This window comes from Phyllostomus discolor, chromosome 15, assembly GCF_004126475.2.
Source record: "Phyllostomus discolor isolate MPI-MPIP mPhyDis1 chromosome 15, mPhyDis1.pri.v3, whole genome shotgun sequence".
NCBI classification, from domain to species: Eukaryota; Metazoa; Chordata; class Mammalia; order Chiroptera; family Phyllostomidae; genus Phyllostomus; species Phyllostomus discolor.
In genome coordinates, this window is record NC_040917.2 from 26,086,543 (window position 1) to 26,112,627 (window position 26,085).

Below are 26,085 nucleotides of genomic sequence, written 5' to 3' on the forward strand. Positions count from 1 at the left end.
GGGACCAGGGTGGGTGCAGGTGAGGAAGCCCCAGGATGGATGGGAAGGCGCCACCTGGCGGCCACCTGGGCCCCTGCTGTGCGCCTGCAGGACCAGGTGGGGGCTGAGAGCCCCGTGATGGCTCCGCCCAGGACAGCCTGGCATGTCCAGCAGCAGTGGGGACAGGGTCCTCGCTGCAGAGGAAGGGGCGGAGGACTCAGGCCCCATGGGCTCCGGGGGGCCCAGGCCCCACTGGGTGGCTGGAGTCAGAGGGTGGTGGACAGTGGGCCCGGGGCTGATTCCCAGGTCAGGGTGGGTGAGCTGTGTGAGGCCCCCAGGATGGGGCCGAGGGTCCCAGGCGACCTTGGCCACCCTGCTGACCCCTTAGCCTTCCTGCTGACCAGGCTGCTCGCTGGTGGGGGCAGGGCACCAAGCCCTCTCATCACAGACTCCCCCAGACACTGGTGACACTGGGCTTTAATGGAGAGGCCACCGAGCCTGTGGCCACTCTGCAGGTCAGAGCAGCAAGGACGGAGGGGCGCCCGGCTGGGGCGAGGTCTTCAGACACCGCGGTTCTCCCCTGTGTCCTCTGATCCAGCTCCAGGGACAGAAACCTCAGTCAGGCTGGCGGGGGAGGGGCGGTGGGGGCTGGTGCAGGTGGAGACACATGCAGAGGGAGGACCACCCAGGGCTCCGGAGCCAGTGCAGCCCAGGCCTGTGGGGGTGAGAGGCGGCCATCAGTCCCGGGGACCCTCGTGCATCTGCTGGGTCCCTGACACCCCCATGCCCGTGACCCCGGGGTTTCCCACTCCAGTGCACCCTGGGCTGACCCACCGCCCACAGCGGCTCCCCCCGAGCCTCCACTCACGGGCCCATCCCAGCCCCTGTCACTGCAGCTCCACTCGGGGTTCCCCACTCCCAGGCCCTGCCACCTCCCCTGCTGGGTGTTCCCACCCCTGCTGTCCTGAACCTTCACCTCTGACCCCGCCCACACTTCCCGCAGCCCCGCCCCTCCACCCAGCCTGGCTGCTGGAGGGTCTCCTGGGGCCTCAAGTGCTGCTGCTCTGGCTGCAAGAGGTAGGAACCTGTCCCCAGGCACCTCTAAGGTGAGATCGGAGTCTTAGCGGCGTCGAACATCTTCTTGCGGCCCTCCATCCCGGACATGGCCTCCACGTTCTTCCGCCAGTCTCCCACCTCCACGGGCCGCTCCTGCGGGCAGACCCCCGGCTCAGAGACCGCCACGCCCCCGCGCTGACCCTCCACAGCGGACCATGGTTTCTGGCCTGTGCCCGCCCTCCTGGGACCCACAGCCCAGCCTCACCTCCAGGCCCCGCCCACACCCCTCCAGGCCCCGCCCACACCCCCTCCTGCTCCCGCTCAGCAGCCCCAGGCCTCACCTCCAGGCCCCTCCCACACCCCCTCCCGCTCCCGCTCAGCAGCCCCAGGCCGCCTCCTCCAAGAAGCCTGGCCTGCTGGTTCAACTCCTTTTCCTGGACCAGCGCCCCGCCCCCCGGGGCCCTATGGGGGCGGGGGCAGGTGGAGCCCGGTGGGCCCAAGGCGCCGAGGCCTCACCTTCTCGGAGTCCTCCTTCTTCACGGACTTCAGGTTGGCCCGCAGGTCCATGGACACCTTGTGCTTGGAGCCCAGCAGCGCGCGCAGCATGGCGTCGGCGGAGACACGGACCCTGCGCAGGGGCGGGCGCTTGAACTTCCCACGGAGGTCCTGCACCGTCAGCTTCAGGTCCTTAATCTGCGGTGGAAGGGCCGGAGCTCACGGGAGAGTAAGAGGGGCCAGTCCGGTCAGACAGAGGAGTGCGTGCGTGGCCTCGGGAAGACCTCTGTGCCCTCCACCTGTGTTCAGCCCCTGCCTGCCAGCTCCAGCCCTGTGGGGCCCGTGTGAGGGGCTGGGGGGCCATCGAGTCCTGCCGAGTACCCACCCCAGACGCCCCAGAAGGAGCGGGACCGGCACACAGCTGCACCCCGAGTCCCCACTGAGTCCCCACCCAGTCCCCACCGGCTCACCTCCCTGGTGTTGTGCGCACACTTGGCCTCGATGTCGTATCTCTCCTCGTCCACCGTCTCCGACTTGGCGTGCAGCTCCCGGCACAGGTCCTGGGGCGAGTGGGGGCGTGGGAGCCTGAGGACCTCCTGTCCTGCCTCCCCCTCCACCCCGGTGCCCAGGGCACCCCAGCCCCTCTGCCAGGCCCGCAGTCCCGATAGGAGCCCCTTCCCTCTGAGGTTTGAGAGCTGTGCATGAAATGAAAGGGGCTAACGGTGCCACCACTGGGGGTGACGATGGGTCCCGTGCCCCTCCGTGTCCTTCTCTGCAGCTGCGGGTCTGTCAACAGTGGCCGCTGTGTGGCCACCACGAAGCCCCCTCCAGAAGGGAGGACAGTATCTCCTGGAGAAGTGGGGTGGCCAAGGTCCTGCCACCTCCCCCTGTGACATCACCCACCTCGTCCACCTCTGCCCGCCCCATCCGCACGGGGCACTGACCCCCCAGCTGGGCCGCCTCTGTCCCAGCACCTGAAGGTACAATGGGCTCCACCCCAGCGCCCTCAGGGAGTGTGAACAAGGAAAAGCTGCCCCCAGATTGCAGAGCTGGGAGCCCAGTGAGGTGCCAAGCCCGCCACCTGGTGCCAGGCAGCTACCCAGCTCCGCCCCCAGCTGCCAGGCTCACCTGCAGGGCGCTGAGGGACAGGCCACGGGTCTGCAGTGTAGGGACCCGCTCAGCCAGGTAGCGAGACTTCTCTGCCTCTCGCTCCTCCTGCTCCTGGTCCCAGCACTCCTTGGCCTTGGCCAGCATCAGGCTCTGGGCAGGACAGGGCTGGTCAGCCAGGCCTGAGGGGAAGGCGGGCCCCCAGCTGGGCCTGCTGGGGCCTCAGCAGGCTGTGCAGGCTCCCGGTTCCCACACCCTGGGAGCCTGGGACCAGGACTAGCGCTGATCGTGGCAGGATGTGAGAACAGACACCATGTGACCACACATGATCAGGGTCCCCAGAGGCCCTATTTTCCTCCCAGCCTGCTCCTACCCACTTCTGTCTGCCCACAAGTCTCCAAAGAGAGACCCTCGGCCCCTCCCTGGCCTCCCACCCTGCCGCTGCTCACTGCCACCTCCGAGGGCCCCCAGTCCCAGGGACCACCTCTGAGCCTGGCTGTAAGCTCACCTTCAGCTGGAGTTTGCGGGACGCAGAGATCTTGGATTTTCTCTGCAGGAGAGAAGGGGAGGACAGGTGAGGCAGGGGCTGCAGAACCAACACCCTGGCCAGGCCAGGGTGACTGTCTTCCCTTCAAAGCGCCCCAGGGTGACTGGGCCAGAGCTCCCACATTCAGAGAGGGTGGTGGCGGCAGGTGGCTCCCTGGACCCAGAGGTGAGCCCTCACTCTCACCTGGCTCTGCTGGGGCGGGACCCCTGCCAGACACTGGGGTCCTGTGGCCTCTGGGGTCCACCCTGCTAATCTGTGGATCAGGGTGCTGAGCGCCCCAACTAAGGCCCGATCATCACAGGCGAACAGCCACAGAGAGGCTCTCTGGATGCTCACGCCCAACACCTGGGCTGGACAGGCCCTCAGAGTGGGTCACCCAGGGCCCTGCTGGGCGAGGGTGCAGGGCAAGGACAGGGTGCTGAGTCACAGCCAGGGTCACCTTCCTGTGATCCCGAGCCCTGGGCACCCCTCCCTGGACCCTGAGGAGCCCGAGGTCCAGAAGTTTCACCTACAGCGTCTATTCTGGGAATCTGCTAAGCCCCTGGGCCCCGCCCCCTGCCGCAGGTTGGGATCCAATCTCTGGCTCCTGTGCCCCAGGGTCCGCCCCGCCTCCACTGTCCCTAGATTTAACCCGGACAGAGACACCCGCACTGGCTCACCTCGCTTCAGGCATCCATCGCGGGAGGACCAGGGAGAGAGCAGGAGGCAGACAGGGCACGTTACTCCCGCAGCCGCGTCCCACAGGTGGGCAGCTCGTGCGGGCAGGTGAGGTGACACCAGGGCCCAGGAAGACCCCGGCCTCAGGGAGGGGACCAGTTCAGGGTCCCCACAGAAGAGAATAAAACCCACGGTCCTCTGCCCTTGCTGGGCGGGGCTTCCCATGCCAGTGGGGGCGTGGGGTAGAAGGTCAGGGGAGCCTGGACTGGGGGCCTGGCAGCTAGAAGCTGCATCCTTGGGTGGCAGGTACGGCCCTAAGGGTCATCCATCTACTGGGCCGGTGACAGTCACGGCCTGGTGCATGTGACCCATTGACCGGAGCAGACAGACAGACAGACAGACAGACGCTGGAACAGGCCAGCAAGGTCCTCCCAGGCAGCCCGAGGGCTTGAGTTCTGCTCACAGGGCTTGGGGAGTTGGGGGACATGGGGAATCCCGGCACTGGGGATGGTTTCTGTTTTAAGATCCCGCCTTCTGGGGAGCAGATCCGGGGGTGAGCTGAGGGGGCCTGAGTCTGGGGCTGATTGCTGCTGGGAGGGGCGAGCCAGCAGAGCCCCGTGCGTGGGGTGGGCGTACTCACACTTCCGGCATGGTGGCGGCGGGGCAGCACCTGAGGGCATGGAGGACTCATTAGTGGGGGGCCGCACAGCCCAGCGCCCCAGCGCCTCAGGGAGACAGAGCCAGACCCCGGGAGGAAACGCCCAGGCAGAGTGGGTCCCACTGGGCGCTGTGGGGTGGGGCCTGTGCCTCTCTCCAGGTGCCGTTCCCGCTCCTCACCGCGTAATGGGCACCCGGGCACAGTGAGGCTGCCCCCGGGGAGGGGCCGAGGGAGGCCCTGGTGGGGGCTGAGCCGGTGGGAGGCAGGTAGACAGACCTGTGTCTACCCTGGTCCTCGTCCTGACCGCCCCCAGGAGGCCAGTGGGCCTCTCTGCAAAACCAGGGGCTGGGGAAGTCTATTTCCACTCCCCACTTAGCTCTTGAACCCTTGTTTGACCCAAATGTTCCTTGTAAACTAAGCAAAATGCATCCTTGAGAGTGGACGGCTCTGGTCACGGGGGTCACCATGGGAGCCCAGGGTCCTCCAGGGGAGCCCTGGGGGGGCCCACAGTTCCAAGCCCCTGACCAGGGGATCCTGGGTCCCCTTTAACCTGACGGGTGGGGGTCCGGGCCAAGTAGGGGCCCTTGAGGGTGCCGAGGGGCCTTCCAGTTCAGGCCTGACCCCTGGAGGGGTGAGGTTGTGCAAAAGGTCAGGGGGGAGAGAGGCCAGCTGGGGACAGTGGCGTGCAGGCAGGCCAGCAGCCCTGACTGGGGCAGGGAGGGAGGGGGGGACCAGCGTTTCCAGGGGAGGAGCTCAGGCCCAGGAGTATGGATTTGGTCCAAAGGGCTGGTTTGGAAGGGGGGTGGGGGTGTCAGCATCCAGAGGACACCTGGGGAGTGGCCCCTCTGCCTGGAGCCTCTCCTTCCCCTTGTGCCCATGAAGGGTCTCCCCACCCCGTGAGGGGGGCTGGACCACCACTCCTGAGTCCCCTCCAGCTGGCCCCAGCTCTGCCCCTGCTTAGCATGGGGGTGTGGGGGTGGGAGAGCACCCTGGGGGCCAGGGGTGACCCGGAGTCTCAGCTGTCACCCTGGGCACAGGGGGAGAGGTGGGCACCGCCCACCATGCATTCCCGAGATGTTTGGCTCAAGTTAGGTTTCACCACCAGCTGCTGGTCTGGGGCTCTATGGGGCTCCAGAGACGCTGAGAAAGCCCCACAGGAATCTTCAGCTGGGGCAGGGCCACCTGAGGCCCGCCTGCCCCTCTGGCCCGCCCCCCCAGAATGCTGGTCCCAGTGCCAGGCCTCAGCAGTGTGTCTCCTGTCTCCTTCCCGGATGCGCCTCCCCCCTCCGTGGGCACCTGGTGGGGCTCACGCCTGTGCAGAGGCCCCTGTCACCAGTGTGGAGCCCACCTGCCCAGCCCCTGCCAGGCCAGGGTCCCCAGCCTGGGCGGTGACACCCAGCAGACAGGACCCCCCGACAGGCCCCGGGGAAGACAGGCAGGGGCCCAATAAGGAGCCGGCATGCAGACGGCAGCCCATGGGGGCTGGGAGGCCACATTCCTGGTCCCCACAGTGGCCGGCAGGAGATAATCGGGGACACCCACAGGCAGGGGGTAGGGGACCCGGTGGGGGACTGGGAGCAGGGCACACGGCTCCCTGAGGCTCGGGGGCTGGGACCGAGACTGGGGGACTGAGTGTGTCAGTGTGAGTGTGCTGGCTGTGTGTGCCGGGGAAGGGCTGGTCTGCTTGCACAGCTGGAATCAGGGACTCAGGTTTCCAGTGAGTCTCCTGCTCTTCTTCTCCCTCCTGGTCCCCACCCCGTCCTTGGACCCGGTTCAAGGGCATCTTGTGCGTGGTGACTGGCCATGACCAGTGTGGCCCCTCAAGCCTGGCCCCAGGACTTCGAGGGGCTGTTTCCCCCACCCCCTGGGGCAGGCGCTGCTCTCAGCCCCCAGTGCAGGCAGGGGCCCTGCCCCTCCCCCCCACCAGCCGTGCAGTCCTCACAGAGGTGGTCAGTGTGCAGACCCTCAGGTGCTGCCCCGACCTGGAGCCGCCTGCCCCTCCTGCTCAGGGCTGGGCAGCCCGCCCTCACCTGCTCTCGTCCTGCCCTGAGGACAGACGGGCGGGGCAGCTCAGCCACCCCCCAGAGACAGAGACAAAGGGGTGAGGGTGTCCTTGGGCCCCCCAGCTCCAGTCTCCTGGGCCTCTGGGTCCCTCTCCCCGGCCCCCTTGTCTCTCTGCCTCGGGCACCACTCACTGTCAGTGCCCACCAGGTGCCCGCTGAATTTCTTCATGGAGCCTGTGCCCCCCACCCCATCTCCAGGGCTGTCCCTCCCCAAGGCACCCTCTCCCCAACTCTCCTGACGCCGGGCCCAGGTGTGGGGTCTGAGCTCCCCGGCTGCAGGCACTCACCTGGGGCGGCGTGAGTGTGGGAGCTGGACTGGCTCGTCCCCCAGTCGAAGTGGAACTGTGGGGCAGCTTGGAGGGGCGGCTTTGAGGGCTGCGACCCGCAGCCACTGGCTGGTAAAAATAGAACGGACCTGCTGGCCCTCCCGCCGCCCCCTCCCACCCTCACCTCCCAAGCCAACTCCACACAGGCTCCCACACAGCTGGCCCACGGGCCGCAGACATGGGGGGAGGGGCTCAGAGGACGCCCAGATCCTGTGTACACAGAGGTCACCTCTGAGTGACCCCCAGGGAGCCAGGAGCCAATGAGGGCAGAGAATGGCCAGGCTGACCCAAGGGGGCTGGAGCAGGGATGGGACCAGGCAGGGGCCACTATGAGTCCTGGGGCTGCAGGGCCGGGGACAGGGGCTGGGGGGACTGTCTCCATGGCCGGATGCCTGTGGCATGGAACAGGGAACACCAGGACCCGAGCCCACATGTTCTGGGGACTCCTGTGGTCTCCACTGGAGACTCCAGCAGGCGTCCAGGGCTGAGCTGGCCCGGCCACCGCCGCCCACGGAAGTCTGAGGGTCAACAGATGCCCTGCATCCTGGCCCCATGGGTCCTTAGGAATCCAGGTTTCCCGGGGACCAAGGGACAGCCCACACCCCAGGCCCAGACCTCAGTGAGACTGTGTCCCCTCTCCCACAGTCCTTGTCACCAGCCACTTGTCGACAGGTCTGCACCTGTTTGCGGGGTATTTTTAGGATGGTCGAAGAACACATAATACCCACCCAATAGTCAGAGAAAGACAATGCCCGCTATGTTAATCCTGTGGCTATTATTGTCGGGCATCTCCTGGTGCCGAACCCAGGCTGGGCCAGGACAAATGGAACACTGGACCCTATTGGACACCCAGGAGAGGCCTGGCCAGTAGCCGGATGTTAAAGAGCTTCACCAGGCCCTTCCTGGTGGGGGAGAACTGGTGGATGGTGTCTGAGGAGAGGTCCCCAGGGAGCCCATGGAGGGGTAAGGCCCTGCCCTCCTCTCCAGTGAGGACAGGAAGTGGTGAAGGCAGGTTGTGTTTTCCCTCCAGCATCCCCACCACGATCCTTCCAGCATCCCACCTACATCCCCTCCAGTACCCCTCCAGCTTCTCCTCCAGCATCCCCTCCAGCATCCTCCTAGCATCTCCCCAGCATCCCCTCCAGCATCCCCACCAGCATCCTCCAGCATCCCCTCCAGCATCCCCTCCAGCATCCCCCTCCAGCTTCCCCTCCAGCATCCCCCCAGCATCCCCTCCAGCATCCCTCCAGCATCCCCTCCAGCATCCCCTCCAGCATCCCTCCAGCATCCCCACCAGCATCTCCTCCAGCATCCCTCCAGGATACCCTCCAGCACCCCTCCAGCATCCCCACCACGCTCCATCTTCCTGCAGCCCCGGCTCTCACCACCAGGGGGTGCTGCTCTCGTGTGTCCACACCCACCTTCAAGTCATTAAGCTGCCCACCTCTCCTAACTCAGCCTCCTCTGCTTTGGCCCCCAGGGGACTCCAAAGCCCCCTCTGTCCAGACGGTGGTCCTGATGTCTGACCCAAGGCCCCTGTGCTGCGGCGGATGCTGTGTCCCTGGGCTGCCCTCCAGGGGACAGAGAGAGGGGCCTGGGCTCTCACCCGGAAGGAGATGGTCCTGGGGCTGGAGCGCTGCAGGGAGCTGCTGTAGGTGGCCGTGGGGGAGGGGGACGTGCCCTCCTCTTCCTCCTTCCTAGGAATTTTCTCTGGGCTGGGGCTGCTCCCTGGATTGGGGCTGTTCCTGAGGCTGGGGCTGCTCCCTGGGCTGGGGCTGCTCCTCAGGCTGAGGCTTCTCCCTGGGCTGGGGCTACTCCCTGGGCTGGGGCTGCTCCTGAGGCTGGGGCTGCTCCCTGGGCTGGGGCTGCTCCCTAGACTGGGGCTGCTCCCTGGGCTGGGGCTGCTCCATGGGCTGGGGCTGCTCCCTGGGCTGGGGCTGCTCCCTAGACTGGGGCTGCTCCCTGGGCTGGGGCTGCTCCATGGGCTGGGGCTGCTCCCTGGACCACAAGCTCGGGCTTCTTCCAGACCTTGCCCCTTGTCAGGACCAGCTTTGTCACTGAGACCGCTGGCTTCTCAAAGGATAACATTTTCTCAGACACCGTGTCCTTCCTGAACTTGACGTCTTCCCTGGGACCTGAGCCAGCCTGCTCCCGCAGCTCCTGTGAGCCCCGGAAGGCAGGTTCTGAGGGGGGCCTCCATGGTGCGTGGTCCGTCAGAGCCTGGCAGCCTCCGAGAGGACTCCCTCCCGACCACCCCCAGGCGGGCCCCAGCCCAGAGGGGTCTCCCAGATGTCCTAAGTGTCCCCAGCTTCGCCTCACCAAGACTCACAGCTCACCCAAGGGGACGTGGTCACCCCACAACCTCCTGCTCAGAAAGGCGACCAACCCCGCTGAGACACCTGACCGGCCCCTTCACGTGCACCCTGGGTGTCACAGTCCTCTGGCAAGGGGACACACAGGGAACTGGGGGCAAAGCAGGGACGGAGGTCAGTCTCCAGGAGGGACCTCAGTGGGTGCAGCTATGGAAACCCCCACAGTACAAAAAAAAACCCTCAGGACACAGAAAGGGGTTTATTTCACACTGAGGGGTACGTTGGTACCTGCAGGATGTGTGTGTGTGTGTGTGTGTGTGCTTGCACACCTGTGCAAGTCATGGGGGCTCTCAGGTGTGACTTCCAACCCCGCCAGTGGGGGGACAGGGATTCTTGGGGATCCCCACGCTGGCCTCTTTGGGGAAGGAGAAGCTGCCCTTTGAAGGTGGGGGTGGGGGATTCCAGAGCCTGACGCCGGTCCTGGCAGCAGAGATGGGCCCCTTCCCACCGCTGGCCGGAGTCCTGGGGGCAGCGGCCTTGCCCCGGGACTTGCCCCGGAGGAAGTGAGCAGCGCACCCTGACGACCGTGTGACGGACGCACGCACAGTGGGGGGCGGGACAGAAGGAGCCTCTCTCGCCTGGGGACAGGCTGTGGCCCCCTCATGACCCTCCCCTCCCAGGAAGCAGAGCGTGGTCCACACACGCGTGTGCCCCTCGGCATCTCCTCTGTGTGACGTCGGCGTGTGCGTGTGAACTCCCGCACACCACGTGGCCGCTCCCGTCTTCTTGTCACCTCGACCAACATGCTCACTTTCCGCTTTGCCCTGTGTGTGTGTGAATGTGTGTGTGTCCTGCAGATCACGGTCACTGGGTGTGGTAGGAATGGCGTCTCTGCACACCTGTCTGCCTGTGTGCCACTCAGCTGTTTGCGGCGGGGACCCGGGCCCATCGCTGCCCCCTGACGCGCCCCACTGCCGCTCCCTCGCTGGCTGGCGCTGAGCGGTCCTGGGTGCCAGAGCCTGCCCCGGCGAGTAGCTGGCACTGCACTTTGCACCCGGCGTTTATGGCGGACAATATGCTGGGGGCAGAGGGCACAGGGTAGAGGGCACAGGGCAGAGGGCAGGATGGGGGTGCACAGGTGGTGGCAGGGGCTCCTCCCGCCCTGGGGGCAGAAGGCCGAGGGGCCTGGGTCAGGGGCCAGACGCCTGCTCTGAGGGCTGAGCTCAGCGTCTCCAGGACACGCACTGTGGGGGCGGGGGAGGGGGCTGCCCCGGTGCCATATCCCCACCCCACAGGCTGGTGCCCTCACCGGGCTTTGGGCCCAGATGTTCAGAAGATGGGGAAGGACCTGGCCCAGAGGACAGCCTACCAGGGCCCACCCCAGGGGTGGTGTGGGGGCCTGTCCAGGAGCCTGCAGGAAACAGCTGGGACCAGGGTGGGTGCAGGTGAGGAAGCCCCAGGATGGATGGGAAGGCGCCACCTGGCGGCCACCTGGGCCCCTGTCCTGCACCTACAGGACCAGGTGGGGGCTGAGAGCCCCGTGATGGCTCCGCCCAGGACAGCCTGGCATGTCCAGCAGCAGTGGGGACAGGGTCCTCGCTGCAGAGGAAGGGGCAGAGGACTCAGGCCCCATGGGCTCCGGGGGCCCAGGCCCCACTGGGTGGCTGGAGTCAGAGGGTGGTGGACGGTGGGCCCGGGGCTGATTCCCAGGTCAGGGCGGGTGAGCTGTGTGAGGCCCCCAGGATGGGGCCGAGGGTCCCAGGCGACCTTGGCCACCCTGCTGACCCCTTAGCCCTCATTCTGACCAGGCGGCTCGCTGGTGGGGGTGGGGCACCAAGCCCTCTCATCACAGACTCCCCCAGACACTGGTGACACTGGGCTTTAATGGAGAGGCCACCGAGCCTGTGGCCACTCTGCAGGTCAGAGCAGCAAGGACAGAGGGGCGCCGGGCTGGGGCGAGGTCTTCAGACACCGCGGTTCTCCTCTGTGTCCTCTGGTCCAGCTCCAGGGACAGAAACCTCAGTCAGGCTGGTGGGGGAGGGGCGGGGGGGGGGCTGGTGCAGGTGGAGAGACACAGGCAGAGGGAGGACCACCCAGGGGTCCAGAGCCAGTGCAGCCTGGGCCTGTGGGGGCGAGAGGCGGCCATCAGTCCCGGGGACCCTCGTGCATCCGCTGGGTCCCTGACTCACCCCCATGCCCGTGACCCCGGGGTTTCCCACTCCAGTGCACCCTGGGCTGACCCACCGCCCACAGCGGCTCCCCCCGAGCCTCCACTCACGGGCCCATCCCAGCCCCTGTCACGGCAGCTCCACTCGGAGCTCCCCACTCCCAGGCCCTGCCACCTCCCCTGCTGGGTGTTCCCACCCCTGCTGTCCTGAACCTTCACCTCTGACCCCGCCCACACTTCCCGCAGCCCCGCCCCTCCACCCAGCCTGGCTCCCGGAGGGTCTGCTGGGGCCTCCTGTGCTGCTGTGCCGTTTCCCCAGAGGGCGGGCGTCTGTGCTCTCCGCACGGAGCCCCACCCCGTGTGGGCAGGGCCTGGGGGGCGGAAGCCCTTGCAGACTCCCCGGAGCCTGAGGGCCCTGGCTCAGACAGAACCCCTGGAGGGCCAGCGAGACCCCAGGTTCCCTTCAGTGGCTCCAGGTGGGTCCGGTCCTTATGCTCCTTGCCCTGGCCTGGGTCCCTGTCACCCTCTGACCCCGGTGGCCCCGACAGGGGGGAACGGTCCGCAGCCACCTCTACTGGGGGGCCGGAGCCTTGGCGGCGTCAAACATCTTCTTCCGGCCCTCCATCCCGGACATGGCCTCCACGTTCTTCCGCCAGTCTCCCACCTCCACGGGCCGCTCCTGCGGGCAGACCCCAGGCTCAGAGACACGCCACGCCCCCGCGCTGACCCTCCACAGGGGACCATGGTTTCTGGCCTGTGCCCGCCCTCCTGGGACCCACAGCCCAGCCTCCCCTCCAGGCCCCGCCCACACCCCCTCCCGCTCCCGCTCTGCAGCCCCAGGCCGCCTCCTCCAAGAAGCCTCCCCCTGCTGGTTCAGCTCCTTTTCCTGCACCAGCGCCCCGCGCTCCGGGGCCCTGTGGGGGCGGGGGCAGGTGGAGCGAGGTGGGTCCAAGGCCCTGAGGCCTCACCTTCTCCGAGTCCTCCTTCTTCACGGACTTCAGGTTGGCCCGCAGGTCCATGGACACGTTGTGCTTGGAGCCCAGCAGGGCGCGCAGCATGGCGTCGGCGGAGACGCGGACCCTGCGCAGGGCTGGGCGCTTGAACTTCCCGCATTGGTCCAGCACGGTCAGCTTCAGGTTCTTAATCTGCGGGGGGAGGGGCCGGAGCTCGCTGGAGCAGGGCACCACTGGGCCAGAGATGCGCCCCAGATATTCCAGACCCCCCGGACATGCCGACGCACCCCCTCCCTCTGCGAACAGCCGCGCGTGTGTGGCCTGATGGACGATGAGTAAGGGACAGACAGAGCCGCCCGCCTCTCCCCCTCGAGGGCCGAGAGCAGGGGGGTGTCCTGCTCCGAGTGTGCTGCAGCCTCCTCCAGCCCGTGCGCCTAACTGGTCCTCCCGGCCCGGCCTTGGTCCTGGGGGGCAGATACACCGCAGATCCTGACCCGGGGGTGGGGGGTTTCCAGGGCTTCACGGCTGGGGAGCTGGTGGACCCACAGAGGACACTGCCAGGAAGGGGCCGGTGGTGGCTCTGGGACCTCCCTCCCCTCTGCGTGGCCCGTGCACAGAGAAGCAGGGGCCGTGCCGTCCGTGCCCTGAGCATCTGGGGACAGTCAAGGGAACTGGAGCCGTGGAGTGTGTGACCGGGGCGCCTCTGGCCCTCGGTGCCCCCCTGGGGGTGCCCGGAACAGCACCAGACTGGCCCGCAGGTGTGAGGGAGGGGCAAAGGCACAGGAAGGCCGATCCCACAGGTAGGAGGTTATTCCCCGGAGCGTGCGTCTGCGAGGTGAGTGAGAGCGGCCGCCCCCGTTGCATGCAGGAGTGCGTGGGCTCGGGAGGACCTCTGTGCCCTCCCCCTCGGCCAGCTCCAGCCCTGTGGGGCCCGTGTGAGGGGCTGGGGGGCCCCCGCATCCTGCTGAGCAGCCACCCCAGACCCCGCAGAAGGAGCGGGACCGGCACACAGCTGCACGTCTGCACCCCGAGTCCCCACCGAGTCCCCACCGGCTCACCTCCCTGGTGTTGTGCGCGCACTTGGCCTCGATGTCGTATCTCTCCTCGTCCACCGTCTCCGCCTTGGCGTGCAGCTCCCGGCACAGGTCCTGGGGCGAGCAGGGTGAGTGGGGTGCAGAGAGTGGGGACCAGGAGTGTCCTGCCTCCGCCCTCCGGTGCCCAGGGCACCCCAGCCCCTCTGCCAGGCCCGCAGTCCAGACAGGAGCCCCTTCCCTCTGAGGTTTGCGATGCCCACAGCTCAGCGAGGAAGCCTGTGTCTCCTTTCTGAGAGCCTGTGTTTCCTCGGAAACATTTTCTTCTGGTGAAAATGACATAAGCTGACCGGGGAAGGTTTGAGAGCTGTGTATGAAATGAAAGGGGCTAACGGTGCCACCACTGGGGGTGACGATGGGTCCCGTGCCCCTCCATGCCCTTCTCTGCAGCTGCTGGTCTGTCAACAGTGGCCGCTGTGTGGCCACCACGAAAGCCCCCTCCAGAAGGGAGGACAGTATCTCCTGGAGAAGTGGGGTGGCCAAGGTCCTGCCACCTCCCCCTGCAGCACCACCCACCTCATCCACCTCTGCCCACCCCATCCACACGGGGCACTGACCCCCCAGCTGGGCCGCCTCTGTCCCAGCGCCTGTAGGTACAATGGGCTCCACCCCAGCACCCTCAGGGAGTGTGAGCGAGGAAAAGCTGCCCCAATTGCAGAGCTGGGAGCCCTGTGAGGTGCCAAGCCCGCCACCTGGTGCCAGGCAGCTACCCAGCTCCGCCCCCAGCTGCCAGGCTCACCTGCAGGGCGCTGAGGGACAGGCCCCTGGTCTCCAACTTGGGGACGCGCTCAGCCAGGTAGCGAGACTTCTCTGCCTCTCGCTCCTCCTGCTCCTGGTCCCAGCACTCCTTGGCCTTGGCCAGCATCAGGCTCTGGGCAGGACGGGGCTGGTCAGCCAGGCCTGGGCCCTGGCTCCACGCCAGTCCCATGCCTGAGGGGAAGGCGGGCCCCCAGGGGGCTGGCTGGGGCCTCAGCAGGCTGTGCAGACTCCCGGTTCCCACACCCTGGGACCCTGGGACCAGGACTGGTGCTGAGCGTGGCAGGGTGTGGGAACAGACACCATGTGACCACGCACGATCGGGATCCCGGGGGCCTGATTTTCCTCCCAGCCTGCTCCTACCCACTTCTGTCTGCCCACAATGCTCCAAAGAGAGCCCCTTGGCCCCTCCCTGGCCCCTCCCTGGCCTCCCACCCCTGACTGCTCACTGCCACCTCTGAGGGCCCCCAGTCCCAGGGACCACCTCTGAGCCTGGCTGCAAGCTCACCTTCAGCAGGAGTTTGCGGGATGCAGAGATCTTGGATTTTCTCTGCAGGTGAGAAGGGGAGGACAGGTGAGGCAGGGGCTGCAGAACCAACACCCTGGCCAGGCCAGGGTGACTGTCTTCCCCAGACGCCTGGCCTGAGGGTCCCTTCAAAGCGCCCCAGGGTGACTGGGCCAGAGCTCCCACATTCAGAGAGGGTGGTGGCGGCAGGTGGCTCTCTGGACCCAGAGGTGAGCCCCCACTCTCACCTGGCTCTGCTGGGGCAGGACCCCTGCCAGACACTGGGGTCCTGTGGCCTCTGGGGGACCACCCTGCTCATCTGTGGATCAGGGTGCTGAGCGCCCCAACTAAGGCCCAATCACCACAGGCGAACAGCCACAGAGAGGCGCTCTGGATGCTCACGCCCAACACCTGGGCTGGACAGGCCCTCAGAGTGGGTCACCCAGGGCCCTGCTGGGTGAGGGTGCAGGGCAAGGACAGGGTGCTGAGTCACAGCCAGGGTCACCTTCCTGTGATCCCGAGCCCTGGGCACCCCTCCCTGGACCCTGAGGAGCCCGAGGTCCAGAAGTTTCACCTACAGCGTCTATTCTGGGAATCTGCTAAGCCCCTGGGCCCCGCCCCCTGCCGCAGGTCGGGATCCAATCTCTGGCTCCTGTGCCCCAGGGTCCGCCCCGCCTCCACTGTCCCTAGATTTAACCCGGACAGAGACACCCGCACTGGCTCACCTCGCTTCAGGCATCCATCGCGGGAGGACCAGGGAGAGAGCAGGAGGCAGACAGGGCACGTTACTCCCGCAGCCGCGTCCCACAGGTGGGCAGCTCGTGCGGGCAGGTGAGGTGACGTCAGGGCCCAGGAAGACCCCGGCCTCAGGGAGGGGGCCAGGTCAGGGTCCCCACAGAAGAGAATAAAACCCACGGTCCTCTGCCCTTGCTGGGCGGGGCTTCCCATGCCAGTGGGGGCGTGGGGTAGAAGGTCAGGGGAGCCTGGACTGGGGGCCTGGCAGCTAGAAGCTGCATCCTTGGGTGGCAGGTACGGCCCTAAGGGTCATCCATCTACTGGGCCGGTGACAGTCACGGCCTGGTGCACGTGACCCATTGACCGGAGCAGACAGACAGACAGACAGACAGACGCTGGAACAGGCCAGCAAGGTCCTCCCAGGCAGCCCGAGGGCTTGAGTTCTGCTCACAGGGCTTGGGGAGTTGGGGGACATGGGGAATCCCGGCACTGGGGATGGTTTCTGTTTTAAGATCCCGCCTTCTGGGGAGCAGATCCGGGGGTGAGCTGAGGGGGCCTGAGTCTGGGGCTGATTGCTGCTGGGAGGGGCGAGCCAGCAGAGCCCCGTGCGTGGGGTGGGCGTACTCACACTTCCGGCATGGTGGCGGCGAGGCAGCACCTGAGGGCATGGAGGACTCATTAGTGGGGGGCCGCACAGCCCAGCGCCCCAGCGCCTCAGGGAGACAGAGCCAGACCCCGGGAGGAAACGCCCAGGCAGAGTGGGTCCCACTGGGCGCTGTGGGGTGGGGCCTGTGCCTCTCTCCAGGTGCCGTTCCCGCTCCTCACCGTGTAATGGGCACCCGGGCACAGTGAGGCTGCCCCCGGGGAGGGGCCGAGGGAGGCCCTGGTGGGGGCTGAGCCGGTGGGAGGCAGGTAGACAGACCTGTGTCTACCCTGGTCCTCGTCCTGACCGCCCCCAGGAGGCCAGTGGGCCTCTCTGCAAAACCAGGGGCTGGGGAAGTCCATTTCCACTCCCCACTTAGCTCTTGAACCCTTGTTTGACCCAAATGTTCCTTGTAAACTAAGCAAAATGCATCCTTGAGAGTGGACGGCTCTGGTCACGGGGGTCACCATGGGAGCCCAGGGTCCTCCAGGGGAGCCCTGGGGGGGCCCACAGTTCCAAGCCCCTGACCAGGGGATCCTGGGTCCCCTTTAACCTGACGGGTGGGGGTCCGGGCCAAGTAGGGGCCCTTGAGGGTGCCGAGGGGCCTTCCAGTTCAGGCCTGACCCCTGGAGGGGTGAGGTTGTGCAAAAGGTCAGGGGAGAGAGGCCAGCTGGGGACAGTGGCGTGCAGGCAGGCCAGCGGCCCTGACTGGGGCAGGGAGGGAGGGGGGGACCAGCATTTCCAGGGGAGGAGCTCAGGCCCAGGAGTTTGGATTTGGTCCAAAGGGCTGGTTTGGAAGGGGGGTGGGGGTGTCAGCATCCAGAGGACACCTGGGGAGTGGCCCCTCTGCCTGGAGCCTCTCCTTCCCCTTGTGCCCATGAAGGGTCTCCCCACCCCGTGAGGGGGGCTGGACCACCACTCCTGAGTCCCCTCCAGCTGGGACCCTCTGGCCTCAGGTCTGCCCATGCTTAGCATGGGGGTGTGGGGGTGGGAGAGCAGCCTGGGGGCCGGGGGTGACCCGGAGTCTCAGCTGTCACCCTGGGCACAGGGGGAGAGGTGGACACCGCCCACCATGCATTCCCGAGATGTTTGGCTCAAGTTAGATTTCACCACCAGCTGCTGGTCTGGGGCTCTGTGGCTCCAGAGACGCTGAGAAAGCCCCACAGGAACCTCCGGCTGGGGCAGAGCCACCCCAGGCCTGCCCCCCCTCCAGCCCGCCCCCCCAGAATGCGGGTCCCAGTGCCGGGCCTCAGCAGTGCATCTCCTGTCTCCTTCCCGGATGCGCCTCCCCCCTCCGTGGTGAGCACCTGGTGGGGCTCACGCCTGCACAGAGGCCCCTGTCACCAGATTAGGGCCCACCTGCCCAGCCCCCGCCAGTCCAGGCCTCCTGCCAGACTCCAGGGCCTGCCCCAGTGACAAGTGCCAGGCCAGGGTCCCCAGCCCAGGCGGTGACACCCAGCAGACAGGACCCCCTGACAGGTCCCGGGGAAGACAGGCAGGGGCCCGATAAGGAGCCGGCGTGCAGACAGCAGCCAATGGGAGGTCGGAGGCCACATTCCTGGTCCCCACAGTGGCCGGCAGGAGATAATCAGGGACACCCACAGGCAGGGGGTGGGGGACCCGGTGGGGGACTGGGACCAGGCACACGGCTCCCTGAGGCCCGGGGCTGGGACTGAGACTGGGGGACTGAGTGTGTCAGTGTGAGTGTGCTGGCTGTGTGTGCCGGGGAGGGGCTGGTCTGCTTGCACAGCTGGAATCAGGGACTCAGGTTTCCAGTGAGTCTCCTGCTCTTCTCCCTCCTGGCCCCCACCCCGTCCTTGGACCCGGTTCAAGGGCGTCTCGTGCGTGCGTGGTGACTGGCCATGACCAGTGTGGCCCCTCAGGCCTGGCCCCAGGACTTCGAGGGGCTGTTTCCCCCACCCCGTGGTGCAGGAGCTGCTCTCAGCCCCCAGTGCAGGCAGGGGGCCCTGCCCTCCCCCCCTAGCCCTGCCCTCCCCCCCCCCCCCCGCCGTGCAGTCCTCACAGAGGTGGTCAGTGTGCAGACCCTCAGGTGCTGCCTGACCTGGAGCCGCCTGCCCCTCCTGCTCAGGGCTGGGCAATCCGCCCTCACCTGCTCTCGTCCTGTCCTGAGGACAGACGGGCGGGGCAGCTCAGCCACCCCCCAGAGACAGAGACAAAGGGGTGAGGGTGTCCTCAGGCCCCCCCCCCCCCCCGGCTCCAGTCTCCCAGGCCTCTGGGCCCCTCTCCCCGGCCCCCTTGTCTCTCTGCCTCAGGCACCGCTCACTGTCACTGCCCACCAGGCGCCCCCTGGAGCCCGTGCCCCGGACCAGGCCCCACGGCCGCCCCTCCTGGGGGCTCCTTCTCCCTCCTGGGACCTGCGGGCTGGCCTCGGGTGAAGACCAGCCCGCTCAGCCGTGCCCTGGGCTCCTGGAGCTGCCGGTGGGAAGTTCTGCTCTGGCTTTGTCGGTCCTCCTGGCAGATGGGTCCCTCCTCTGGATGAGACACCGTGGGGGAGGGTTGGGGGGCTGCACCCTCCGAGAGCCCCCTGGGCCATCAAGCCGGTCCTTCTCCACCTCTAGCCCTCCGTTCTCCCGACGCCCCCCGAGTGCGGGGTCCGGCTCCGGGACTGCAGGCACTCACTCACCTGGGGCGGCGTGAGTGCAGGAGCTGGGCCGGCTCGTCCCCCAGTCGAAGTGGAACTGTGGGGCAGCTTGGAGGGGCGGCTTTGAGGGCTGCGGCCCGCAGCCACTGGCCGGTAAAAATAGAACGGACCTGCTGGCCCTCCCGCCGCCCCCTCCCCCGGCCCCCACACACACTCACACACTCACACACACGCAGCTGGCCCGGGGCTGCAGACTCTGTGGGGGTGAGAGTGGCCGGGCCAACCTGAGGGGCCGGAGCTGCGGTGGGCCCGGAAGGGGGGTGGGGGCAGGGCGCACACGGACCCTAGGCTGCCCTGCTGGGGGCGGGGGGGGGGGGGTGAGGGCCTGTTCCATGATCCCACGACCCCTCTGTCATGGACAAGGCAAAGGGCCTCGGTGGGGCGTGTCCCCTCTCCCGCTGCCCTCCGTCCAGCCACACGTGCACAGGTCCGCACCTGTTTGCAGGGTATTTTTAGGGTGGTTGATGACACACGACACCCCGTGGCCAGGAGAGACAATGCCCGATGCGCTGACCCTGTGGCTGTTATTGTCCGGCCTCTCCTGACCCGGCCCCACCTGGAGGCCCTGGAGCAGCCTGGCGGGCCGCCGGATGTTAGGGCGCTACCCAGGGGCCTCACGGGCTGGGGCGGGGGTGGGTAGCGCTGGTGGGTGGAGTCCGAGGAGAGGCACCCACCCTGCCCAGGGGGCGCTCAGGCCCTGCCTTTCGGACCGGTCGCTCTGAGACCCAGCCACGGCCACCTGAGGCCCTGCCAGGTCCGCCGGGGAGCCTCCGCTGGACGGCCGCCCGGGCGAGGGGACAGGGTCCAGCTGTCCCGGGGGCTGGGTCCCACCTGTCCTGGGGGTGGGGGCGGGGCAGCATGGGACTCCCAGGCCAGCACGAGCCAGAGGGCAGCCAGGGTCAGAGAAGGAATGGGGGGGGGGGGCTGGGGCCGAGACCACAGGCGTCCGTGCTGGCGTGGCTGACCATGTCTATGAGTTCGACAAGAACTTTCTTGTAACGCATCAGTACGCACACGAACAAGGAGTTCTCTGCGTGGGCCCGCCTGCTCTGGGGAAGGACAGAGAGCGCGGACTGACAGACACGTGAGCAACCGGTGGTCAGAACCGCCCGAAACCGGGATGAACAGAGCCCCTCCGCACGGGGAGTCGCGGGCTCTGAGGGTCTCGGTGCCGTTCCTGCCCAGGCGCTGCTGGGGCAGAGTGGGGGCAGGGTCCCTGTCCCCAGTCCAGAGCCCCCTCCCAGGACGCGCGAGGTCGTGGCCGGGGGAGGAACTGTCTGGCCAGGGGAGCTCAGCCTGGGGAGGGTGTGGAGTCGGGGCCCCATCCCCCTGCGGCCCGGCACTGGGCGGGAAGCGAGGAGCCCAAATTAGCCGGTGACCGGACGCGGCAACATCGGTCTCCCAGGCTCGGAGACAGCGGCCTCGGCCCCTCCGCCCCCTCCCCCGGCACCGCCAGCCGCAGCCCCTCCCCCACCGCTCCAGAGCCAGGCTTCCCGCGGCTGAGCTCCGAGTGGAGACCCAACACCCTCGCCCCTCCGTGCTCTGCCACAGAGGGGCTCACCACGCGGGCCTGTGGCGTGGGAGACACAGCCCAGGGCGACGCGTTCCCAGCTGAGCCCTCCGGAGCCTCCCCCTCCACCTGTGACCCGGGCAGCGGGCAGCTGGGCGCTGAGGCGAGGCCGCCTGGAGGGAGCCCCCGCCCCCCACCCGCGGGGTCTGCCTGCGGGGAACCGCGGACAAGTGTTGGCTCTCCGTGCCCCCCGGAGGCAGGCGCTGTTCTTCGCCGCATGCTGGGAAAGAGGAGACGGGGCTGAGCCCCCCCCGCGGGGCCCACAGGTGAGGGGGGGCCCAGACCCTGGCTCCGCCAGCCGCCAGCACGGTGTCGGCCCGCGCGGCGGCCTCCCCTGGGACCCCGGAACGGACGTCGAACCCGCGGGAACGTCAAAACTGTGCGTGATGCTCCGAGTGAGCGACTCTCCGAGAAGCTCACTGCGCGCGGCCCGGCTGTGCACGCGGATGGTTTCGGTGCGGCTGTCAGGCCGAGAACCCGCGAGCGGAGGCCTGGGCGGGGCCGGGGGGGGGGGCGCTGAGTGGCAGCTCACTGGGCCAGGGGGAGCCGGAGAAGAGGGCGGGCGGGCCTGGCCAAAGCCGCCTCCCCGGCCTCCCCCGCCGCGGCCTCCCACACCCACCGCCGCGGCCCGAACCCGTAGCCTCCCTTTTGCCGGGAGCCGCCTGCGCTCCAGCTCCGCCCCGCCCACCTTCTCCCCGCACGTCCAGCCCCTGGGCCGCCACCCCCACCCACGGCCCCCGCTGCGCCGCCCGCGGAGCCCTCACATCTGAGAGCCTGCGGCCAGGTCCCTGCAGGTCCCTGCACACCAGGCTGCCTCTCCAGAAATCCCGTAATAAGCAGGTGGGGTTCGGGGCTGATCCTGTGGAGCCGGGGTGGGGGTGGGGGGGGCACGGAGGGGGAGAAGGACCTAGGAAACCAGGGGGCACCCCACCCTGAGAACAAGCAGCACAGGAGCCGTCCGCGAGGCCCGGACGGGAGCCCAGCTCCCTGCCCCCCGCTGCCGCGGTCCCCTCCCCGGTCCTGCCCCAGGCCTCCCCTGCTAGCGCCCGGCCCCCCGAACCTCCACCCTGCACCGGCCCAGCGGCGCCTCCCAACGCAGACACTGGGGGGGCTCTGCCCTGCTCCTCGGAGCCCGCGGGTCCCCACCGCGGGAGCGGCCCCCTCCCTTCTGCCCGCCCCCCACGCTTCCTTCCAGGCGTGCTGGGAACCGCCCCTCCCCCGTCTCCACCCCAGACTCCACCCGTCGCTCCTGCCACCGGCCGCTCCTCCAGGGCCACTCTCGGGATCCAGGGACGTTGTCCCCTCTCTCGGGGGCGCATTTCCCCTTCCCCCCGAGAAGCTGTTCCGGGGAGGTGAGGGGCTCCTGCTGTTCGCCCCCCTACCCCACCCCGGGACTCCCCGTGGCTCCGGGCAGGGCAGGTCCCTGCAAGCCCTGCGGTTTTCAGCCTGCCGGGTGCCCAAGGGCTGAGTAACACAGACTCGGGGCCCACCCAGAGGACCTGGCTCCGCAGGTCTCGGGTGGGGCCCGGAAATTTGCATTTCCAACAAGTTCTCAGGTGATGCTGCTCTCCTGGGCGCCCCACTCTGAGAACCAGGGCAGGGAAACCAGTTAGGGAAAGACGCACCGTGGCCCGCGGGCGCACCCTTTGGGTGAACTCGACCTCACCCTGCACCGCCCCTCAGCAGGGCCCTGGAGCTGGGCACCAGCAACCCAGCCCTGCCCCCTCACTGCGCCCCCTCCGAGCTCCGGCCTCGGACAACCCCACAGCCATGCGTGCAGTTGCTCCAGCCAGCTCTGGCGGGCCCGCCCTCACCTCCACCTCCGCTGTGGCCTGGTCACGGGGCCCCTCGCTGTCCGGTCCCCTCGCCCCGCTGGTACACTGCTCCCCTTCCCACGCTGCCTGCCGACGGGGAGGGGCCGGCATTGTTTTCTTCGTCAGAGGGACAAACGTCAGTCACCCCGGCCCGAGCGCGGAGGGTGAGGCGGTGGGCCCAGGACCCCGGCCATCCAGGGGCCCCACGTGTGTATGGGACCCAGGCTGCCCCCCAGCATCCTCGTGAGCACAGCCACCCCTCCCATCAGGTGGCTCAGGTGCCTGTGGGCCCCACCCATGGGTCCCACCCTGGCCCCCGAGGCTGCTCCTCCTGCTGCTTGCACCCCCCAGAAGGCACGGCCCTGGCCTCAAGCCAACCCAGAGCTCTGAGCCCCCTCCCTCACTCCCACGACCCGCTCAGCGCCCAGTTTTGCCCTGCGGCCCACAGGGGGTCCCCGACATGCGCGTCTGCCATCTCTGCTCGGGGTGCTGCGTTCTTTGCGGGTCCCCCAGGACCCCACCGCTGCCTGGAATGAGGATGGGGTCTGGTCACTGTCCCATTCTCCCCGTGAGTGGCCATGGGACGGGATAGGGGTTGTTCTCCAGCCGCCACACTCGCCCTGGACGTCCTCCCGGCGCCCCTGAGTTTGGGGGGCACGGGAGGCTCCTCAGAGGGCCCTTCCATGCCCCCAGACGAGCTGCCCCCTACCCTCCCCCAGGTCTCCGTGGAGCACCGACTCCTCCAGGAAGCCTGCCCTGACTACCACTGCCTGCCCTCTGCGTCCCTTCCCTGCACTTAACCTCTGTGCTGACATCATCGATGTTCCTGTCAGAGGACTCTCGAGTGGTGACACCGTGTCTTTTTCGTGTTTCTGTCCTCGGCGCCCGCCAAGGTGCCTGACGCTTAGTAGGTGCTCTATGAGTGCTCGTTGCGTGAAGGAGTGCCCGAGAGACTGGGAGCACAGCCTGCTAACAGCGCTGTGGGGAGCTGCATCTCCGGGCTCAGGAGGGATCCTCGCTGTCCCCTGGGCCCCGAAACGAGGTTGGGGAGCGCGAGGCTAAGGGCACAGGGACAGGGCTGTGGGGGAGCCATCTTGCTCGGGTCCTGGGAGCCAAGAGCACCCAGGCAGCAGCCACCCCCAGGGAGAGCAGGCACAGCCAGGAGCTGACCTTCACGTTGGTCACGGGCCGCTGTCCCCTCCAACAATGTGCTCAGACGCACATGGAGACAACAGGTGGGCCGCTGGGCCATTGTCGGTGTTAAACTTAGCCCCTCGGGTCACCCTGAGCCGTGACCACCGCCTGTGCCCACGTCCAAGCTGAGCTGGGAACGCCAGGGCATGCGGGTGCCAACGCACATGGAGGGCCCTGCTGGGTGCCTGGTGATCACCCCCTCCCTGCGTGACCCCCCCCCCGAGTTCTCTGCAAACCCCAGCCCCCAGCGCACACCACACTGTCCTGCCCCCGCTCCCTGGCCGTCCGCGGGAGCCCTGGGGAGGAATGGGCCGGGGAGGGGCCTTCTCCGTCAGAGGTTCCAGTGAATTTCCGTCAAGACGGCTGCCGAGACGAGACGCCCCCCCCCCCCCCCAAACGCCGTTCCTCCTCCCAGAGCAGGGCTTCCGGGCAGGGGTCCCCACCCTCTCCACAAGGGGGGGGGCAGGGTGGAGGGGGCTGCCTCCGCCTCTCTGCGCAGGAGACGGGAACCATCTCCCTGTGTGTGACCCCTCCCCAGCACACACGGGTCAGAGCCCACACCCACCTCTCCTCGCCACCCCCCAGCCACACGAGCCTCCTGCGGGAGAAGAAGTCAGAACCCAGAGGCCTGCCCTCAGCCACCCACTGCCCTCCCTCCAGCGAGCGGGGACACAGGGCAGCACCCAGCCGGCACCGCCGGGCCAGAGGCGGGGCGCCAGAGGGGCCTCGGAGGGGTGGAGGTGGGGAGATCCGTCCTCCAGCCAGAGCGGGCCGCGGTGGCGTGGGGCGGTCAGCGGGCCATCCCACCACGCGTGCACACACACACGCACCCACGGGGGACAGCCGGCCATGCCGAAGGCACCCCGACCAAGCAGAAACAAGGCACCTGCCGTGTCGCAGTGGGTGCGGTCGGCGTGCCCTGAGCCGGTGAGGCCACACACGACGTGACGGAGCCCCGAGCTCCCGGCTGGGGAGTTCACCGCGTGTCGTTTTATGGGAAAGAGTGGCTGGAGAGCGACAGGCGGTGGACTGGACCGTCGGCAGATGTTCCCCAGACACGACCGAAGTGGGCCTCCGCTTCAGGGACAACTGCTGAGCACGGTTGTGGCCAGTCGTAAAATTCCCGCTTCGAAGGGAAAAGTGAGACCGTGGAAGATGCGTATCTGCCGCTGGGAGGGCGCCAGCTTCCCAAACGTGCAGCCTTTTCCGGTCAGAGGGGGGTTGGGGGTGAAAGGGCGTGGGGTCACAATGTGGCCTGGGGAACGTGGGAGCATCTAGAAGGCCCGTGTACCTGGGGACACGCCCCGTGTGGGGAAATCGTGTGGGATGGCAGTCCGGTCACAGTGCCAGGGGACCGCTGGGGTTTCACAGACAGACACGAACACCTCCTGTGCCCTGGCCGGGGGGCTCCGGGGGTTGGGCGTCATCCCACAAGGTGACAGGTCGCCAGTTCGATTTCGGGTCAGGGCCCACGCCTGGGCTGCGGGCCAGGTCCCCGTCTGAGGCGACCGATCCACATCTCTCTCCCACGTCAGTGTTTCTCTCCCTCCCTCCCCCGTCTCTAAACATAAATAAATGACATCTTTAATAAAAAAAAAGAAAAGAAAACTTTCTTGAGAGGGTTTCGGATTCCGTGCTGCAGCTAACCCTTTAAGAAACTCCCACGGATGAGTGTGGAAACAGTGACCCATGGAGAAGGCCCACGAGTCTCCTCACAGTCCACTGAACCGCCCCCTGGTTGCCAGCTGGCACGGGGGTGAGGCTGGGTGCTTTTAACCGGCTTCACTCACCCCCGCCTCTCAGAACAGACGACTCCAGAGGAGCCACGGGAAGCCCGCTGCCTTCTGGTAGGCCGGACGGGGGACAGATAAATAAAAATGTGAAACAGTGCCACTCTCTCCTTAGCATCTTTATTTTGTAATTGTATTGTTAAAATTTTTGTTGATAATAATTACTTCCTTTATATGTATTCATGTTTACAGTATTTATAATGTCACATTTATAAAAATAGTTTATTTATGTTCACATGTGAGATAGCCTTATGATTGTAATTATTAAAGGAGTTAATATTTTTTTAAAAATTAGGCTTACCACCCAATATGCTAACTATTGACAGCTATGACCAACAAAGGTCTCTTTTGAGTAGATTATTATTGTTGTTATCCTGACTGACTTAGTTTTATCTCTAGAAGGAAGTAGCAAACAAAAGTGGTCAAGCAAAAGGGAGTCCAATCTTTAATTCTGTCCCCGGCCACAGTGACGGGAATCAGTCGGGGATCCTCCGAGTTACTGAGTGCGGGCCTGGCCGCTGGAGTGAGCCCGAGGCACGGTGTGGTCCCCTGGCCTCATAAAACGTCCCTCCAACGGCAAGGTAGGGAGGTAGGGACGTTTTCCTAAGGAACCGCCCGGATCAGTCTGGGCCTTTCGGCCCCGCCCCGAATGTGTGTCTTCGAGCCAGAAACCCGGGGTCTGCGGGCCTGTTCCCGGAGCCGGAGGTGGAGTTCTGCTCCTCGCCACCAGAGGGAGCATGTGCGCGCGTGCGCTGTGTGCGTCACGGTGTGTGCTCTCACGTGTGACCCAGAGAGTGTGAACGTGACTTCCCTGGGCCCTATCCACGCTGGACCTGAGATCGGGCGTGTGCGAGCATCGGAAGTGGCTGCCGGTGAGAGGGTGTCCCTTCTCTCCACCGCACCCCTGCCCGCGTGCACCCAGGGGTTTCTGCCCCAGGCCCCGATCCGCCACTGGCTGAGCCTCCCCCGCTCGCCGCCCTGATCAACACCAGGCGACCTGAGCCA

General features: G+C 67.1%; 2 protein-coding genes across 8 annotated transcripts; both read right to left on the reverse strand.

Moving 5' to 3' along the window:
- Positions 1–440: 440 nt before the first annotated feature.
- Positions 441–18,717, reverse strand: LOC114512373 (troponin I, slow skeletal muscle-like). 3 transcript variants are annotated; one of them, XM_036016018.1, is made up of 9 exons: positions 18,695–18,717; positions 16,036–16,065; positions 15,398–15,401; positions 14,676–14,717; positions 14,151–14,282; positions 13,379–13,468; positions 12,336–12,512; positions 11,937–12,046; positions 441–694 (listed from the first exon to the last, which is right to left on the reverse strand). In XM_036016018.1, exons 2-8 carry the CDS (start codon positions 16,044–16,046, stop codon positions 11,939–11,941), a joined length of 564 nt encoding a protein of 187 aa, XP_035871911.1. In that variant the 5' UTR covers positions 16,047–16,065; positions 18,695–18,717; the 3' UTR covers positions 441–694; positions 11,937–11,938. The 3 variants fall into 3 exon arrangements, with proteins under 3 accessions (XP_035871911.1, XP_035871912.1, XP_035871910.1); XM_036016019.1 differs by lacking the exon at positions 441–694 and adding an exon at positions 6,628–6,641; XM_036016017.1 differs by lacking the exon at positions 441–694 and adding an exon at positions 11,064–11,323.
- Positions 441–23,076, reverse strand: LOC114512387 (troponin I, slow skeletal muscle). 5 transcript variants are annotated; one of them, XM_036016020.1, is made up of 9 exons: positions 6,850–6,939; positions 4,482–4,511; positions 3,844–3,847; positions 3,146–3,187; positions 2,659–2,790; positions 2,001–2,090; positions 1,552–1,728; positions 1,079–1,188; positions 441–694 (listed from the first exon to the last, which is right to left on the reverse strand). In XM_036016020.1, the coding sequence occupies exons 2-8, from the start codon at positions 4,490–4,492 to the stop codon at positions 1,081–1,083; spliced, it is 564 nt and encodes a 187-aa protein (XP_035871913.1). In that variant the 5' UTR covers positions 4,493–4,511; positions 6,850–6,939; the 3' UTR covers positions 441–694; positions 1,079–1,080. The 5 variants fall into 5 exon arrangements, with proteins under 5 accessions (XP_035871913.1, XP_035871915.1, XP_035871914.1 ...); XM_036016022.1 differs by lacking the exons at positions 441–694; positions 6,850–6,939 and adding exons at positions 21,089–21,092; positions 23,071–23,076 and having other exon boundaries at positions 1,045–1,188; XM_036016021.1 differs by lacking the exons at positions 441–694; positions 6,850–6,939 and adding an exon at positions 18,695–18,721 and having other exon boundaries at positions 1,045–1,188.
- Between the last annotated feature and the right edge of the window lie 3,009 nt (positions 23,077–26,085).